Source organism: Clupea harengus, chromosome 22 (assembly GCF_900700415.2).
Source record: "Clupea harengus chromosome 22, Ch_v2.0.2, whole genome shotgun sequence".
NCBI classification, from domain to species: Eukaryota; Metazoa; Chordata; class Actinopteri; order Clupeiformes; family Clupeidae; genus Clupea; species Clupea harengus.
In genome coordinates this window covers 10529162-10549735 of record NC_045173.1, presented here as the reverse complement: position 1 = coordinate 10549735, position 20574 = coordinate 10529162, and the positions used below count along the sequence as shown (strand labels likewise).

General features: G+C 45.0%; 1 protein-coding gene across 1 annotated transcript in view; it reads right to left on the bottom strand.

Annotated features, from left to right (window-relative positions):
* Positions 1 to 20307, bottom strand: part of prom1b (prominin 1 b) — a 32238-nt gene extending 11931 nt beyond the window's left edge. The window contains 10 exon segments of the mRNA XM_042703115.1: positions 386 to 449; positions 590 to 664; positions 1086 to 1303; positions 2682 to 2771; positions 2901 to 2964; positions 3092 to 3212; positions 8369 to 8574; positions 9155 to 9181; positions 11075 to 11136; positions 19692 to 20307. Coding sequence (XP_042559049.1) covers positions 386 to 449; positions 590 to 664; positions 1086 to 1303; positions 2682 to 2771; positions 2901 to 2964; positions 3092 to 3212; positions 8369 to 8574; positions 9155 to 9181; positions 11075 to 11136; positions 19692 to 19950 — 1186 coding nt within the window. The 5' untranslated portion in view covers positions 19951 to 20307.
* Between the last annotated feature and the right edge of the window lie 267 nt (positions 20308 to 20574).

Genomic DNA, 20574 nt, shown 5'->3' with positions numbered 1-20574 from the left:
TAGAGCAAAGGTGGAGGCGCACGGTGCAAGTCACTGAAACTTACGAGGCAGGTCTGTGTTTTACAAGAGAAATGGGTTTCCAAAAAGGCAGAACAAAGGAACAAAAACAAAATAAGAAGCAGTCATGGTGAGTATCTTTGAGCAGATAAAACCATTGACGTTGTAAAGTTACTAGCCATTCATAGCATTTTAGTAGCTAGAAGAATTAGCCTTGTTTTCAGGAGAAGAAAACAACTTCAAGCACACAGAAGCAATGTAGACAGCAGCTAAAGGAAAACAATATGCTGTACATTATGCTATATTACACCATATTAACGCAGTTCATGTGTACTGCAATTTGAATCAATACTTTCAGTCAAAGTCATCAGAGAAAGTATCCACTTACTTGTGACTACATTTTGGGTTTGCTCTCTGACCAGCTTCGGTGTGTTGTTGAAGGCTGAATAGCCCTGGAGTAGAGAGTTCGGAGATTCAGAAATAATGGACACATCACAGGACCGTTAACTTAATACAGTGTGACCTCCTCCCTCTCTCTTTCCCCCTCAGGAACACAAACACAAACATACATTTGACAACTTATTTGACTTACCTTCTGGACTATATTGCTGAGGTCTGTTTTAAGGACGTTGTCCACATTGGCCAGCTGGTGGTTCACATCAGGAAGCTAGAACACACAGGGGAGAGGGCAAACAGAGAGCTTAATACCACACTTACTACAAGCTAAATCAGACAGTCGCTAGGTGAATAACAAGGACAGGGACACATGATTGCACATGGAGTGAGATACTGAGAGTATCACATTTTGATTACACAGTTTTCCCACCCTGTTTTCCCTTCCCTTCCCTTTGGTACAACTTCCAACATATGCTATCGTGTGAATGACGCCAGGCCATGGCACTGGGATGCCATCTGAGGGGGGGAGTGTGAATGCCTGGATGGAGTGTGTGCTGTGTGGAGTTGAGTGTGTGCTGTGTGGAGTGTGTGCGGTGTGGAGTTGAGTGTGTGCGGTGTGGATTGGAGTGTGTGCGGTGTGGAGTGGAGTGTGTGCGGTGTGGAGTGGAGTGTGTGCTGTGCCCTCTCCCCACCCTGTTGAAGTTGGCGCTGAGGGCCAGCTGGCTGAGCGTGCCCCTGATGGTGTTGCAGGTGTGCGAGACGTCTCCGTTGGTGCAGGCCGGGTCGTTGAGCGTGTTGCTGAGGGAGGAGCGCTCGCTCTGCAGACTCTCCTGCAGGAGCCCCGTGGCGTCCTGCAGCGTCTCCAGAGACGTGCTGACGTTCTCCAGGGCCTCCTTAGTCTCCCGCATGGCTGAAGCGTTGGAGAGATAGGGGGTTAGAGTTTATCCACCTCTAGTAAAGGCAGGCTTGTCTGTTTATCTATCTATCCATCTACTGCTGAGAGCCAGTACTTATAATGAAAACCCAGCCATGTCACTATTGCTTGACTTTAACTGACTTAGTGTCATTCTTTACACAGATATCAGCTCACTTCAAACTGTGATTTACTGATGAACTCTAAAGAGCAGGAATTGTGGGTTCTGAACACTGACCAGGCCAAATGAAAACAGCCACTCTCTTCAGAAGGCATGGCAGAATCTCAGAGTTACACCTGGGCATGGCTTCACTAAAACAAATCTAAAACAACTGGCATGGTGGCCGGTGGGTCACGGTGTGGAGCCCAGGGTTGGCCAGGCCCCTCCGTATCCACCCTTCATCCAGACCCCTCTGACAGCAGCATGCCACCCAGACCACAACACCTCTGCCCAACGCCCTGTTTACACGGCCTCTCTTTATATAGACACACTTTGGTGGTTTAGTGATTCATCTTCTGTGCTCCATCTAAACCCCCCTACCCAATCCCCCACTATGGTTGTCCCTTTTGATTAAAAGAACTCAAACAGGACAGACCCACTCCTGTCAACTGCAGTGGACCTTTCAGGGATTTTCTAGAAGGATCTAGCCACTGGCCAGGCAACCGGGGCTTGGCCGCAGTTTGCTGGCGCGAGCATTGTTGGCTGTGCATGGCCTGTGCTCTTGATTTAGGCTGTGCTTACATAAAGCAGGACAGATACAGCCTGTTGCTCAGATGATTAGATTAAGACCCCCTGAAATGGCATGCAGTGGATTTGTTGTCCTTTCAAATTAAATACTGAGAGTTGTCTCTCCAGGTCAGAAATAACACATAGCACAGTGTTCTCCAAATCACAAAATCGCTCTCTCTCTTTGTAAAGACAGTAGCCACAGTACAGCTATTTAATCGTAGATCAGAACAGAGGAAGAATCTGGTCGAGCCAAAAAAAAAATATTTCGATCAGACCACTAATATCAGGCAAGGTTTTGGGATGTCACCACAAGGACAAGAAACACAGCACAACACGGTCACTGGGAGAACAGGGTCACTTCACTGACTGGGGTCAGTCTACTAGCTGTGTTACCTTTGATAGCACCCTCCACTTTGACTTTGGGCCAAAACATCATAGAACAAAGCAGAGTGAGAACAGACATTCATAAGTGTTAAGAAAGAGATACAATATGCATGCAGGTATGCAGTGACTGGATGGTTTCTGAAACTTAGTGGATTCTGTGTGTGTGTGTGTGTGTGTGTGTGCGTGTGTGTGTGTGTGTGTGTGAGAGAGAGAGTTAGAGAGGGGGGGGGGGGGGGGAGAGAGAGAAAATATTGACTCTACCTCCAGTCATGCGTAGGGCATTATCCAGAGCTGGAACAACATCTCTCTCTAACTGGCTTTGAATCCGGCCACCAAGTAACGTCCCAATGTCTGAAATTGATTAATTAATGAACTAATTGTTAAGTTCCTGAGATGCTTTTTACAGGCATACATACATACATACATACATACATACATACATACATACAAGCAAATGCTCATTTGAGCTTTGATACTCACTGTCCATGTCAGAGAGGACTTTGTTTTTGGCTACGGTGTATTGCGCTGTCAGGTAGTCTATTTGCTGTAAACACAAACAAACAAAAGTGTCAACCACAAAAGTTCAACTACCATGGCCTATAAGGGCCTAGACCAATGTCCTGACAACCAAATGGAGAACACTTTTCTCATGTCACGCCACTGAGTCTTACCGCTGGTGTAGTATTTGCAAAGGCCTTGAGGTCTCTCATGTTGGTGTTAACCAGCCTCCTTGTGCTTCTGATGTGGGAGCTCAAGTTATGATTGGCAGAATATGCAACCAACACACCAGCACTGTAACACACAAACAACACACCAGCACTGTAAACACACAAACAACACACCAGCACTGTAAACACACAAACAACACACACACTCTTATTCACAGACCCCTGACTCTGCCTGCTCATCACTACATGACTATTCTACTAATACTGGCCTTCTCAACATTCCACCTACAGTGTGACAGACTGGACTGAACAGATATGCACTTACAACTCTTTACCAGAAGGGGGCGTTGTAAGGGCACCACTCACCACCCAGACATGATTACCATCCAGTGTGACTCACTAAACTGGGACGCATGTTATTCAGTATAATTAGGACAAACTGACTCATATGAACAAGTAGTGCACTCAGTAAGCCTATTCTCTAAAGATGAGAGACACTTCTAAGCTTTTGTTGTTTCCTCGACTCCAACTCTTCCCCCACCCCATCCCTGTCCTAAGAATAGCTCTGCCTAAAGGGATCGGTTTGGAATCCCAAAGCCTATTTGTGTCATTTGTGACAGACTTCGTGTGTTGTGGTTTGTGTGTTCGCGCTGCTTACTCTCTGTGAACTGAATTAGTGCCACTGTTTATTCAACATTTACAGACCAGATGAACAAGATGTCCCAACCTTCCTTGATCCAATCTCCTCTCCCTCTGACTCTCTCTCTCGCTGCACTGGCTAATACACAAGTCTTCTGTAACTAACTGTAACCCAAACAGACAGACAACAGAAGTGCATTAACTGCAGCTGATGAGTACACACAGTAAATGCATTATACTTAGGCCTGGAGGTCCATTACAGGGGAGAGTGTAATGTCCACAGCATGTGGTAGCCCTGGCAATGACTGAATTCCTGGAGAGGAATTGTATATGAATGTGGTAAAAGGAGCTTTTAAGTGTTTGTTGTGCAAAGGACAGGTGCAGCTTTAGAGAGAAAATGGCACACTGGACTAACACACACACACACGCACGCGCGCGTGCGCAGAAATGTACCCCTTCACTCAGTAACACAAACACTCACACACATTTGATTAAATGCCTTCATATTACTCTGAAATTGCTGGATTTGATTACAGATTTCAGACTTTCCCTCAAACCAGACCCCCCCCCCCCCCGCCTTGAGTGCTGCCACAGTTTAATAAAGCTGTAACTTGAGAATTGCCGATTAAACATTCTGAAGGCACAGGGAACTGTGTCTAAGTATATGTGCATATGTATGTGTGTGTGTGTGTGTGTGTGTGTGTGTGTGTGTGTGTGTGTGTGTGTGTGTGTGTGTGTGTGTGCGCCCGTGTGTGTGTAAAAAAGTGTATGTGAGTATTTATAAAACAGGGGGAAATATTCTGTTTATTTTGCTGATAAAAAAAACACAACTGTCAGACCATTTGCCAACACCAGTTACAGTTTGAAAGCTAAATGGTCACGGTGTATGCAACTCCTGAAGCAACTCACTTTACCTAATAATGGCTTCACACACACACACACACACACACACACACACACACACACACACACACACACACATACACACATACACACACACACAGTCCCTTTCTTCTATTAACAAAATAGTCTTTGTGGAACTGAAATCATCTCAAGCACACAATGAACAGGGGAAGGGGACAGGCTTTCCAGATACAGCACAAGCGACAGAGCGAGAGCCAATGAAAGACTAAAGATGAAAGACTCAGACAACACCTCATTCACAGAGGGCTTTTCTCAGGATGGGGAAGAGACTATCAGTGTCAACTAACTGCTGATGCTCTTTCTCTCCATAGACACACACACGTACATGCACACACACACACACACACACTTAGACACACGCGCGCACACACACACACACACACACACACACACACACACACACACACACACACACACACACACACACACACACACACACACACACACACACACACACACACACACACACACACACATTGTAGTCTGAGTGGCACAACAAAGTAATTGTGATTCTGGACTGGGAATGTCATCAGTACCAGAGCATAGTTTTCAGCCATTACCTACATTTTAATGTCTAAAAGCTCTTGGCTAAGGCTAAAGGGTTTGTGTGGGAACATGAGTGTGTGTGTGTGTGTGTGTGTGTGTGTGTGTGAGAAAGCCCCATCTCAAATGCAATTCATCTCCCCAATTCTCAGAAATAAGACAATAATCCCAAAAAACAAGATTCTACCTCTTTTGTCTCAATCTATCTCCAACTTCAGTGTTGCCCCTGTCAATTTTTCATAACTTCATACACAAATGAAGTCTGAAAATCTTTTTTATAAGAAACAGTTACAGTTACAGACTACAGTTACTTATCAACACCATTTTTCTAATGTAAAGAAGCCCTGGCAAGACTTTTTGTATACAGTTTGAAAATTCACATGCTGAACATGCTGCTCTTCATCAAGCTATTTTACAGTTCATTATCCAAATTAGCCAATTCTTCACATACAAATATACACACACACACACACACACACACGCGCGAGCACACGCATGCCCACAAACCCGCACGCACACGCGCAGACGCAGACGCAGACGCAGACACACACACACATATATATTCACAATTTTATAATCCCAGGGTGGCATCAGTATGTCTACTGTGGTGTGATGAAAGATTGCGTGGAAATACTGTGACTCATTCACTTCCTGTGAATCAAAACTCTAATATTAGTATATCAGTGATGACTCACTAAAAGCGACAACATTTCTGATAAAATCTTTCGCTCACTCTCCCATCTATTGATCTATCTATCTATCTATGTATGTATATATATATATACTGTATATATATATTGTGTGTGTTTGTGTGTGTGTGTAGGTCTGTGTCTTTGTGTATTTGTGTTAGTAGGTGTGTGCTAATTGCCCTAGACAGGCTCTGTTTGGTTCAAGTGAGCAGGCAGCTTGTGTTAATCACGCAAGGGAAATATCCATTTCCGCTGTTGGGCTGAAACAGACTGAAGTTTGCCTCTGGGTAATTCATGTCTAACCAAAAGATACTACAGCTGATTTAAGTGACTATTAATAAAAGAGAAATGCAGACGGGTCATTCATCTACATCCGGCTGCAGTGTAGTGTGTCTTTTATCTTCGCTGAATGCAAATTTCACAGTGTGAAACAATTTCACAGTTCCTTCGCAAATCCCCCTTGCTGACAGCCTATCTATGAATCACCACATTGTCTCAGTTCGTTAGCGATTTCCAGCATTGCGCCCACAGCCTTAAAAAAAAAAAAAAATCATCACACAGGAAAACACTCCAATGTCTCATCCCCACTTTCACAGCTGAAAAACACCTGAATGTGAGAGGCGCGGAGCCTTTCTGCGGAGGTCCTGGCATTACGCTACGCTGCAGTTCTCCACCAGCCTCGCTACCAATCAGCCTCTTGTGTGTGAGCATGAAAGGACACTGATGAACGCAGAGCCAACTTCCTCCTCCGAGGACGACACACACGCGTGAGAGGGGCGAGAGGGCGATGGTTTGTGGAGCGGCGCTTAACAGAGCCCTGTGAGTGTGCCGGGAGACGGGCCGGGGGCATCAGTGAACACAGCATTGATTGAGCACCAGATGTGGCCATTCAGTCTCAGTTAAACGCTCTCAGACTGCCAAAGCCAGTCGCACAAAGCAGCTGATTACTCACTGGCCCGGCTCTGCCAACCGCAGACAAGGGCTGGGAGAGGAGGGTTGGACGCGTCCTCCATACCCAAGGCTTACTGCTGCTCATAACAGAAAGCCAATCAGGAGACATACATCTCAGCTCAAATAGGTAGAGGAATCTCGAGGTTCAGCAGGGTCTGTCTGTGCACCTGGTTTAAATGACATGTGGTTGAGTGTTCCTTCAAAGAGTGCTGAATAGATGGGCATGGTACATGGGCACATGGATGTGTACACACCACACACAATCACTTTTCCATTAGAGGAGTGCTTCCATTGGTGCTCTCGGGTAAGTAACTGAATGTCTGTGGGGATCTTAACACCATGGAGATCCCCCCACCTCCCTCTATCTCTCTTGCTCTCTGTCTCGCTCTCACACACACACACAAACACACACACACACACACACACACACACACACACACACACACACACACACACACACACACACACACACACACACACACACACACACACACACACACACACACACACACACACACACATACACTTTATTCTTTTCTTCCACTGGGACAACAGCACAGCCTGCCTCAGTTTCCAATTGCTCAGAGCCATCTAAAAGATTACCACATTGTTATCTGCCATCTGATAATAACCACATGTTAGCCAGTGCACAAACACACACACACACACAACCCACAATCATTGTGTGTTCAACTCCTGAAGCAACTCACTTTACCTAATAATGAACTTCATCAGCCGCTGCACACACATATAACAGCCGCTGCACAAACACAGACACAGACACACACACACACACACACACACACACACACACACACACACACACACACACACACAGTGTGTGGGTTTGTGTTTGTGTGTGTATGTGTGTGCCTTACAGGAAGGTTGCAAAACTTTTCTATGTGTGAACAGAGGGGTTTTCTTAGGGTGGAGAAGAGACAATCAGTGTCAACTAATTGCTGATGTTCTCTCTCTCCATAGACACACACACACACACACACACACACACACACACGCACACACACACAGACACACACACACACACACACACACACACACACACACAGTGTGTGGGTTTGTGTTTGTGTGTGTATGTGTGTGCCTGTGTCTGTGTGTGTGTGCGTGTGTGTGTGTGTGTGTGTGTGTGTCTATGGAGAGAGAGAACATCAGCAATTAGTTGACACTGATTGTCTCTTCTCCACCCTAAGAAAACCCCTCTGTTCACACATAGAAAAGTTTTGCAACCTTCCTGTAAGGAGGTCTTTTGAGACAGTTGGGTCTGAGTGTGTGTGTGTGTGTGTGTGTGTGTGTGTGTGTGTGTGTGTGTGTGTGTGTGTGTGTGTGTGTGTGTGTGTGTGTGCGCGCGCGCGCGCGTGTGTGTGTGTGTGTGTGTCTGTGTTTGTGCAGCGGCTGTTATATGTGTGTGCAGCGGCTGATGAAGTTCATTATTAGGTAAAGTGAGTTGCTTCAGGAGTTGAACACACAATGATTGTGGGTTGTGTGTGTGTGTGTGTGTGTGTGAGCTCTCACTCACGTGAGGAAGACGGAGGTGGCGATGAGCATGGTAGTGTAGAAGCCGCGCTGGCAGTCGGCGTTCTTCCTCTGCCTCTGATGCATTTCCCCTCCGCAGTTGTCACAGCAGCGGCACAGGCAGAAGCACAAGCCAACCAGCGGCGCGAACAGCACAAACAGGGCACCCATCACCGACAGCACAATGAAGCCCAGCTCATAGTAGATGGTCTGGGGGAGACGGGCAGACAAAGCAGGGAGAGATAGATGGAGGTAGACAGGGGAAACTGAACAGACTGAAAAAGAGGGGCTTTCATAAATCTTTCTCCGAAAAATGATTCAACCTGCAAGAATTAGCCAACCTATTCCATTCCAGCAAAAAAAAAAGGCCTAAAATATCTGAGGCAGACTTTTAAGCTGTTAATAAAATGAAATATGCATGAGAGCTGAAGAGAAGAATTACTGATAACAGTAACAGTCAGTCACTTAAAAATACCCCGTCGGGTGCGGCGACCACAGACCTGCATATTCTAGCCGACAGTCATATATTACTCTGCTTTGCATGCATTATCACCCATCATTTCAAATCAAATGCATGAAATCTAGACCCGCAAAATCCACTGTAATCTACTGAGGGTTCTACTGAAGCTTAAAGCTCTCTACCATGGAGAGAGAGAGATAGAGAAAGAGAGAGAGAGAGAGAGAGAGAAAGAGAGAGAGAGAGAAAGAGATAGAGAGAGAGAGAGAGATGGGTGAGGTAAATGTCATTCTAAAACAGCTGTTCGGCTGCTCTGTACGTGTGGAACATTACCTGTAGTGCTAGCACAACGTTCTCAGGCTGCAATGCCAGAACATGAGCAGCGTGTGAAACAGAAAGTGAAAACACACACACAGACAGACAGGGTTAGAGTGCTTTTTCAGAGAGATGGAGTGCTCAGTTACACAAACACATATTTTGAGCTAACTATTGACCTCATTTAAAAAGTGCAGGGCTACATTCTGAGAGAAAAAGATAGCAGAGCAGACTTTCAGGTGATTTTTGCCCATCAGTTTGTAGAGGTTTCTTTTGGGGAAAGGTTTGTGTAGAAACTTTTGGTTTAAAGAGGACCCATTAACTTTTTCAGAATGTACATTTTAAGTAGAAGGGCAGAGATTCCGATGTCCTATCTTATCCTATATTCCAAGCCAACACACACTGATTGCTCCAAAATTAAATAGAGACTAAACAGGTACAATCATGATTCAGGTACAGTGAGTGAACTCAAAAACACTCCAAAACAAACAGCCATTGTACGCAGCAATGATTGACAATTAATGTGACAAGGTGGTCAATGACTCAATCGCATGAATCATCTTAACATCTTATGGTGAAGCACATTATATAAAAAAGCAATGGCAAGTGGTTCACACTGAATATGAAATGATTTGATGTAGGGATGGGCATTCGATTAAATTGTCTTAATCGATCGTCGGGAGAATTAACGATCGATTTTCGATTAATCATTAATATTTTTATATTAAAATTCACTATTTATAGGCTATATTAAAATGCAGTGAAAATAGAAAAAACACAGCGTGTTTCCTCATTGAGATATTTATTACAAGATGAACAACTCTTGTGGCAGTTAAACTTACAAGATGGACAACTCTTGTGGCAGTTAAACGTTATCCGTTCAATGGTTACACTTGAAAATATGCGCTGCTGTACTCTTAAGCAGCGGAGCCGACAGCTAGAAGCCGGTGCTCATAAACACAACTGACCTTCGTTTTTTTTTCTCTCTAACTAATTAATCTCACATTTTGAAATTCATTCATCTAGATTCATCGTGATTAAAAGTTTGTTTTCTTCTAAAGACTAAATCTTATAAATTAACGAGTAATCACTTCATTCATTATTTTAGACACTGTTGTTTAATTGTATTTTGTTCGTGCTCTCTCGCCATCAGCCAAGGAATGTATGCGAGACACAATGGTGCCCCTCGACGGTAAATCGTAAGAATTGTCCCCTGAAGCAATTCGAATCACCTCAGTCAGCCCACCGTCTTCAACTATGTTGATGGGCCGACAGTCACCCGCAACCTAAACTGCTACAGCGTTGGTAACCTTTTCACGGACTGGTCTAGTTAATTTCCTAGAGAAGTCGTGGAGTGTGGGTTGGCGACCATCTAACCTGGGACTGCTTTCTGTCGGGTGCTTTGCATTAAGGTGATAACTTAAACACGAGCTGCTTCTGTGATAGCTACATTCAGCTTGACAAATGCTACATACAACTTTAGTTTTGTCGATTGTTCTGTCATTTTGCCTCTTAAACAGAAACTTAGCTCTCTCCATCTTCAACTACCGTCTCGGTCTCTTCTATCTAACTGACTGCAGACAAGGGGCGGTTTCGTGCCACGGGTCAACGCGCACCGGAAGTAAACAAAGTTGCGTTAACTGCGTTCAAATATTTGATTGCATTAATCTCCGCCACAATAATCTCATAGAATAACGCGTTAACTTTGACAGCCCTAAAATAAATAAATTACACGCACACTACGCAACAGAACATGCATTAGTTTTAATCGATGAAAAAATAATTTCATCGAGGAAATTCTTAATGATCAATTAATCGATCGTCGATTAATTATGCCCATCCCTAATTTGATGACCAGCTGGACTAATCTAGTGGAGAGTTTCCATGACATGTACATTAAGAGAGCAGGCACTCTGAGATGACACCTTCTGGACCCACCTTCTGATACTCCTCCAACTTGATTCCTCCCTTGTTCTGCTGCATCACGTTAACGATAAGATCTGTAAAAACAAACACATCACATGCAAATTGGATTACATCCATGTTACCCTCAGCAACGTATCAGCCCAATTGTTGTAAATGTGATCAGGAAAGTAAGGTCAGATCAGGTAAACCCAAATGTGATGAGCCAAGCATGTCACTCCAGAACACTCACATTAGTTGTTCAGCTCAACCTCGGTCCACAATTTCACCCCAACAATCATGCTGTTATACAACACTTACTGATATACATACTACAACACCCCAACAATCATGCTGTTATACAATACTTACTGCTATATATACCACAACACCCCAACAATCATGCTGTTATACAATACTAGCCAATATACTGTATACTACAACACCCCAACAAACGGACTGCATTTTTACTTCTATAGCGCTTTTCACGCTTAACAGATTAATGCCTCAGACATCTACCCAGTCACATACCGATGGCGGAGGCTACTATGTACGGTGCCAATCTGCGCATCGGGAGCGCAGTGTCTTGCTCAAGGACACTTCGACACTTGGTGAGGAGGAGTCGGAATCGACCTAGCAACCTTCCGATTGCTGAACGACTCCTCTACCTGAATCACTATCGCCCCCAATCATGCTGTTATACAACACTAACCGGTATATACTACAACACCCCAACAATCATGCTGTTATACACAAACATAGTAAGCTCAGTAGTAGACTGAAGTGGATAATGACATTATCTAGGTAAACTATCCCTTGGAGTCCTCCCATACTGTTCACTTCAGCACCAGCCTGCGACTGCACCTGTCAGCACTCAACTCACCTGTTCACTTCTGTACTCAGCACTCAACATGTTGGGAACACTGAAAGCAAACCGTTCCAGAGGGTCAGAATGTAAACACAAACCCACCCATCACTGACAATGACTTACTAGTATGGCAACTCATTTTGGGGGATTAAGCATATTGAAACAAGGCCAGCGACCCACAAACATCCCAAAACCCAAAAAAGTCCCACAAACATCCACCCATCCACACACATGTAGCTACCTATTCATAAAGTATTAATTCCTCAGCTTGTTAACCAACAATTGAAGTCACTGTAGCACTGTAGTAAAAAGATTGCATAATTTTAATCCAAATTGGGTTGCTAGTGTGATCAAAATATCTGGACATGAAAGCACAAGAAAGAAATGGATGTCTTCAAAGCAACATTGGAGTAGCCTGTGTGTTGGCCCAGCTATTCAGAACTCCAGACTCATTCATAATGATGACACAGCCAAGTGAATCAGCAGGAGAGGATGCGCTGACTGTGTCTGGACACTGTGATAGAGTGTGAAGGAAGTCTGAGTGAGTGAGTGGGTGAGTGAGAGAGGGAGAGAGGGAGAGAGTGAGTAAAAGAGTTAGTGAGTGGAAGAGTGAGTGAGTGATTGAGAGACTAAAAGAGTGATTGAGTGAGTGAGTGAGTGAGTGAGTGAGTGAGAGAGTAAGTGAATGAGTGAGTGGAAGAGTGAGTGAGTGAGTGAAAGAGTAAAAGAGTGAGAGAGTGAGTGAGTGAAAAGGTGAGTGAGTGGAAGAGTGAGTGAGAGAGTGGTGAGGAGGAGTCGGGATCGAACTCACTCACTCTTTCACCCAGCAGCGGTCTCTTAGTTTGACGATGACCATGCTGAGCAGTCCTTTACGGTGCCAGTGCGGTTAGTACCATATTTCCTGTTTATTTATCTCTGGAAAAATCTGTGTCTTTTATAAATGCTTTGTAACCCCATCCCACCCCACCCCAACCCCCCCCCCCCCCCGAACCCAGCAGCTGTCTCTTAGTTTGACGATAACCGTCAAACTAAGAGACAGATCGAACTCACTCACTCTTTCACCCAGCAGCGGTCTCTTAGTTTGACGATGACCGTGCTGAGCAGTCCTTTACGGTGCCAGTATGGTTAGTACGTCATTGCCTGTTTATTTATCTCTGGAAAATCTGTTTTTTTTTAACAAGTGTTGGTAAACCCCCCCCCACCCCTTTCTTTCCTACTGTGAGGCGCATTATGTTACCTCCGTGTATGAAATGCGCGTACAAATAAAGTTTGATTGATTGATTGATTGAGTGAGTGAAAGAGTAAAAGAGTGAGCGAGTGAGTGAGTGAGTAAAAGAGTGCGTGAGTGGAAGAGTGAGTGAGTTATTGACAGAGTAAAAGAGTGAGAGAGTGAGTGAGTGAGTGAGTGATTGAGAGAGTAAAGAGTAAGTGAGTGAGAGAGAGAGTAAATGAGTGAGTGAGTGAGAGAGAGTGGGTGAGTGAGTGAGTAAGTGAGTGAGTGAGATAGTGAGAGAGTGAGTGAGTGGGATGGCTGGTGTGCAGCTGTGCTGGGTCGTGGCAGGTCACCCAGCAGGTGTTGAAATTGGCTGTTGCTCCTGTAAACACAGATCAAGGTGCTGCAGAACGGCACTCAGGGACGGTGCTGACATGAGGGAGGTTGAGTTCAGTTTAACCTCCCACTAGAGCCACAAGACTGGGAGCTGCGCAGAGGCTCATTAGACTTCTAACAGGCAGAAGCTGAGAGGCTGTCCCTGTGGAGTCTTGTATCGCTTCATCTTAATGAAAAGCTTGTGAAAGTGTGTGTGTTGTTCATATGATTAAAAAAGATTAATAAAGCACACCATATGACCATCAATAGAGTTTGCCATAAACACAGTTTCAAATAATGCCATCACATATTAAGTTTCCTATATCCTAGCCGCTGGCCAGAACTGACTCTGAAAATGTGACTGATTCAGGAGCACCGGTTGTCTGTTGTCTGTACACTTGGATATTCAGAGGATGCTATTTCTCTCTTTCTCTCTGTCTCTATATATCTCTTTGTATTCATGTGTGTGTGTGTGTGTGTGTTTGTTCCCTGGTCTCAGCTTATTCATGAATGACTTGTGTAGAAAAAACAGGATTGAATGTGGTTTCACATGCTATTAATAGAGCCATTCTGTTGTATGTAAAACCTTCCTGTTTCATAATCCCACCCACCCCACCCTCCGTTACTCCGACACAGAGACACTGAGACTGGAAGTGATGCATTCATCTCTTACAGACACTGCGCGGGCACACGCATGCCACCACACTCTCAGCCCACCTCCATACACAGATGAACACACACACACACACACACACACACACACACACACACACACACACACACACACACACACACACACACACACACACACACACACACACACATCTCTTACAGACACTGCACAGGCACACGCATGCAATCACACTCTCAGCCCACCTCCATTCACATATGCACACACACACACACACACTAACACACACACACACACACACACACACACACTCACACTCACACACACACACACACACACACACACACACACACACACACACACACTCATCTCCCCCACAGCTGTGTCACTGGTTGTGTAACTGGGTCTGTATCTAGTGGCATCACGTTATTGTGCTGCCATGTATCTGTCTACGCCTTTTACTGAAGGCTCAGGACAGTATGGCACGAATACTGTAGGAGGATTGGAGAAAATCAGGTCACCGAGCAAACAGCACCCCCACCGACAACGCCCCCCCCCCCCTCAACACACACACACACACACACTTGCACCACATCCTCTTATCTTTTGATTCTTTCTCTTTCCTCAAAACATTTTATAGAGTCTGGGACTCTTAGTCTTAGAAAGTTAGACGCATGTTAATTCATCTTTCTAAATCATTCTCTTTGAGTTCATATTCCCACTGAAAGGAGTCTTAAGTATGTGGACACAGTCTAAGATCTAACGGTCCAAGTATGTTATATCATGACTGATGCCACACACACACACACACACACACACACACACACACACACACACACACACACACACACACACACACACACACATACAGACAGTTTTACAGTACCTGTGACAGCACAATTAATTCTTCAAAATGCAGCTATTGCACATTTGGTACTATGTATCTATCATCTATTAACATACTCTCTACCTACTCTCTACTGCATCAGCAGTGATGTTATATCTATCACTCAAAATCCTGTGCACATGGTCCTAAACTTTTGCATGTGGGGGTAGCCCTGTAATATATCTACAGTCTCTCTCTTCCTCTCTCTCTCGGGCAATTTACGTTAATTAACAGTATAGTTACGTCCAATGTGTATTCTTAGAAAAGTGTATTCATAGCCTCACGTTGCCTCATTTAGCTAGTCGGCTAACTGTAAAGCTCTTAGCTTCCCATGCCTGTCTGCTGAGGAACATATTTTTGTTTCTGGCTTTGGTCACTAAATCCGTGTGTGTATGTTCTGAACAGAGTACTACAGAATACACTAAATTAGTCAGCTTAACACGATCTGGCACAGACTTCTATAAATAGGTTTTGGTCTCCAGCCTTGTGCTAGCGGTTATTGCCAGCCATATTAAGTAACTCCAAACTCTATGCACTTATGAGGTCCTGACAGGTACAATTTTATGAATTAAATTAGCATATAGTCAACATGAATTAAAGCAAGCAACAAGCTAGGCAATATGTTACTGTAGCCATATTCTGTGTAGATTTTTTAAAAGTGAGATGTTGGTTTGGAAAAGATCAACATCTCAGAGTCAGTCACAGAAGTGGATTTGCTCCTATTTAAATTACAAAGCTGGATGTTTGTCATACTGCTAGTTTCAGATTCACTAAGTAACATTTGGAGAGGCACGTCTAAAACCACCTGAGAAAGAGAAGGCATGAGGCACACTAGGTCAGCTGTGAGCCTGTGTGACCCCTGACCTAGGGGCTTGTGATATGGTGGTAGCAGTACTGGTGGTGTGTGTGTGTGTGTGTGGGGAGGTTGGGGGGAGGTTGTGGGATTTGCCAGTCAATCTGCATTGTCTAAGACAGAGGCCAGATGGGTGGGTGTTTATATCTGAGCAGTGGCACACATACAGGGCAGGCTTGAACACACAGGAAACGACCCGCTGTGCTTAATGCAGCTGTTGGCACCGGCCGCTCACACGAGGACGTCCCCACCGACACACCACTGCGTCGGCTGTGTGGGCCCACAGCATCAGGTCTCATCGGCAGACCTCCAGTTCTACCCACACTAGGGATGCAGAGGGCCCACGGTTCGTATATGTATCACAGTTATTGGGCCATGGTAACGGTATGGTTTCGGTATCTTTATATTCAAGAAAAACATTACTTGTGGAAAAGCGTCTTCTACACAACGTCCTGATGAAGGACAGCTCCAAAAGGGAACTAGTTGTGAATGAATGGATTGGTGAATAGAGGGTGAATGGAGGATGGTGAAAAATACACCCAGAAAGATGTGGGACAAGGGACATCGGTCCCTTATATGACCTCAGAAAGCCTCCAAACCACTCCAGATCCAAATCCAGTCCTCATTCCTCTGAGTGCATTTGTCTATTCATATAGATTACTTTTCTCCATCTAAAGCTACGTTTGTTCAGTTATCATGAGTTGATATCATTAAGTCTATTTGAAATAAAAGAACGACTGAGACAAATGCGTCTTTACAGCACTGTCTACAGCATTACCATTATGTCACAAGCCACAACACTTAAGAAAGTATGAGCCTCAGTGGAAATGTATTGTAATGTAATTGGAATGGAAATGGAAAATTGAATTAAAGTTGGAATTGTTAATCTAAGGAGAGAGTGTGCCCTGTAATAGGTCAGTATGTTGTTTTTCTAAAGGGTATCACTGATTTGAGGGCCACGTGGATAATCCTCTTACCAAGCCCTTGGTGTTTGGCTGAAAAGTGGCCTATCTCTTTTACCCAGTCTCTCTCTCTCTCTGTTTCTCTATGTGATTTCCCAACTTTTGTGTCATCCTATTCATGCTCTCATCCCATCTAACCATGTCTGTATCTCTGACCCTTCACCATCTCCTCAATTTTCTGTCCCTCAACTTCTTTGCCACTCTTGTGACTCTTTAACTCCATATCAGGCTAATTCAATCTTGCTATGTCCCTCGCTATGGTCATTTCTTTCCGAGACACTTAAGGCATTGAGAATTAAATGGAATACCAACCGATAAGCTGTCAATGAGGAGGTTAATGGGGAATGGCTAAAAAGCTGGCCACTCTCTTCCTCAATATGCACAGCAAACACCACAAACAAGTATACACACACACACACACACACACACACACACACACACACACACACACACACACACACACACACACACACACACACACACACACACACACACACACACACACATACACACACACACAAATTGATGAAAAACCATAGATGATAAGCTGCTGTCATGTCAGAGAACATATGTGTGCCAGTCATATACAGACCAGCCCTTTTTCTTTCTTGTTGCTATGAAAATATGACACTTAGAGGGAAAAATGGCATTAAGCCAAGGCCCTATGCCCTCTCTCATTATCTTAACCAGGGCACGGTCCCGCATCTGTCTCGACACGACCCCACGACACAAGCACCTACACTCAACTGAGGTGTGTAAACCCTGCTTTACAAGTCCACTCTTTATATAGCGCACAGTGCAGACATGAATAGCATCTCGTAGTAGTTTAAGTAAGTCACTGTCTGGATTACACTCCGCAGTCAGACCACGGATTCCAAAAGCGAGAAAAAATATCCTGAAGCCTAGTGTGACTGTCCTGACTGTTTCCACATCTCGCTCTAAATGCTCAGAAAGTCTAGCCTGGGGATAATCTAGCGGTCAGCCTTTGATCTACAGTCCAATAAAGCAATCACATGCAGCTATTTGACTATATAATCTACATCCATACGTAGTAAATTGAAAGAATGAATAAGCAGATAAATCAGCAAGCAAATATCCTGGGCATCCTGCTTTAATGAGTGCGGGGTGAATGCGGAGGCGATGACCCAGTTCCTGGCAGGGCGGATGGGCGGGTGGAGCGGGTGGAGTGGGTGGCCCGTGAGTGCAGGGCAGAGGGGAGAGGAGTGGAGCGGAGTGGAGAGGAGGAGAGCGTGCGGCTGGGTAGGGAGGGCGCGCATCACCGGGGCCCCCGCTCCCGAGACAATGACATCTGCCACCGGCGTTAAGTTACTGCTCGGCTGCCTAATCCACCTAAGCCGCACTCTCTATATCAGGGGAGGATAAGCCAGCCAGCAGCAGGGGACTTTCTACATAGATCAGGAGTTTACCGCTACAGCCATGCCCAGGGAAAACCCAGTAAACAGCCCAGTTTCAGACAGCACACCCTCAGATGTATCATACTGGATGATCATGAGGGACAGGCGCGTCCAGGTTTGTCCAGGGACTTATTTGTCGTGTTTGTATTTCTGTTTGCATGACAGGAAAGCTGCTGGAATTTTTTCTACTTTCTCTCCAAATCTCCTCCTTTCTCTGTGTCTCTGTCTAATTCTGGGGCAGCTGACAAGACGTTAGGAAAGTGGGGATTAAGAGACGGTGTGGAGAAGAGGGACAGGGGGGAGAGAAAGAGGAAGGCGGGTTGGGTGGTTCTTCCTGCCACGATCATGACTTCACACCACCACCGTCTCTGTGCTCATCACTATGCCTGATACCTGGTCACATGTCTTGCCCTGGCCCATAAAATGACACCATACAACAAATGCCATGTCATGCCAAACGCATGGGTATTAACTAATCAAGCTTAACAGCACCCTAAGACATTAAGACACCTCAGATGAAAAATGTTGGCATGCAACATCCTGGCAGCACCTGTTGTCAACTGCCTTGCTGTACATTTGAGTAGGTGTACTTTACGTATTTACGTTTGGATTATGAATTGTGTAAACCTGCTTGATTTTGATGCAAAGAAGAGCAGCAGCATATGGTAGTTCAGATTATGAGCTTACCTGATCAGGCAGGTGACTCTGGAAGCCACGCCTAATCGCCAGAATCTTCTAATTGATTACGCACATCGAAATGGCAGTGGCCGACTTAAAGTCCCAATCCTATTGCACTACCTCTCACCAACGTGACCTCATCCTTCACACACACACACGCACACGCACACACACACTATATACTAGGTGACCTGTTTCCCTCTCTAGACTCTGCCTCACTGTGACATTTCACAAAATCACAGAAGAATCACGGATTCCTGTTGACTCAATCACCCCCTTTTCATGGGTAGCCTCTCAGACAAAATGCACAGGAGAGCTTGAGGATATGGAAAATCACATCCGCTCCTGAGCTGTGACTTTGAGTAAACTGCCCACCAACCCTTAATCATGTGTCCTAATGAGATTGAGGAAGAACCCATGTCTTCTGCAGTCATCTACAGAGCTCACATGAGCGTCATCCCCAGCCCACTGCCTGCCAGTGCACTAGTAGACACATGTTGTAAGTTAAACTGTATTTCCATTAAGTGTAACTGCAATTCCATTAAATCAGTAGACAGAAAAAACAGATTTGGGTACAATGACAAAGCCTAAAGTCCTTAAAGATTGAGCCAAATCTCAGGGGCACATGAATTGGTGCCTCTACTGTCAGCCCTCTTGTGCCTTCAGGTTATAGCCTCACCTAAATTATAGACCAACAGCAGAATAGTGTTGCCAACGGCAATGTATGGCAGTGAAACATTTACAGATACAGATCAGGTGGCTCTCTCCTCACCTTTGGGGAAAGGGTTCGGCTGAACCGCATAGAGGAATGCATGCACCATATGAAAAAGAACCCCCATCGTTCCTGGTTCGTAATAGGCGTGCGTCTCGTAGACCACTGACGGCACGAATCCAAAATCCAAAGTTTGAATAGGGATCTTCTGCATTTCTGCGCGCGCTGTCCCCTCCGTGTCCATCGTATCTTCCTCGTGCGGTTCGCATGAGCTGAACCCCCAGCTCAGGAGTATCACGAGTCCTACTTTCCAAGACATGGCAGGTAACTGTCCTTCAAAGTACAGAATAGAAGAAACGTAATGGAGGAAATAATCACAGGTATCAAAAGGGAAGGGGTCGTTTGAGTCAGGAAAAAGCCGGTGTCTTCAGTCGCTCATCTGATCCTCCGCATCGATATTCAGACAACATAAACATGAAACTTTACCGAAATGAAAGATTGGCGAAACTGACAAGAGAGAAAAACATTAATAAATGTAAGTCCTATTATCCCGGTCCGGTTTCATGATAAACATTTCTTCTTGGCGCGCTCGAGCAGTTAGGTATCACTGTTCCATCAGTCGCACCAGAGTGAGATTTCGTGCGTCCGCGGCTGCGCGCGACATCTGAGTCCGTGTGAGTGTGTTATCGTTACCTCCTGCGTGAACGCGCATGGATGTGAAAGCGCCCTGGAAGACCTCAGAAGTACGGTAGTGCGTTACTGTAAGATGTGCAGTTCCAAACCAGGCTATAGGCCATTCTACCCCGGCAGTTACTACAGGTAGTCTACAGATGCTGCATAAAAAAAGCTAAAATACATTAGAGAACCTGCCCAGCTCTTTTCTCCAGACTAAGCGAAGTACCAATAACTCCCCAACACGGAGTCCGCGCTGATCAAGTAGCCT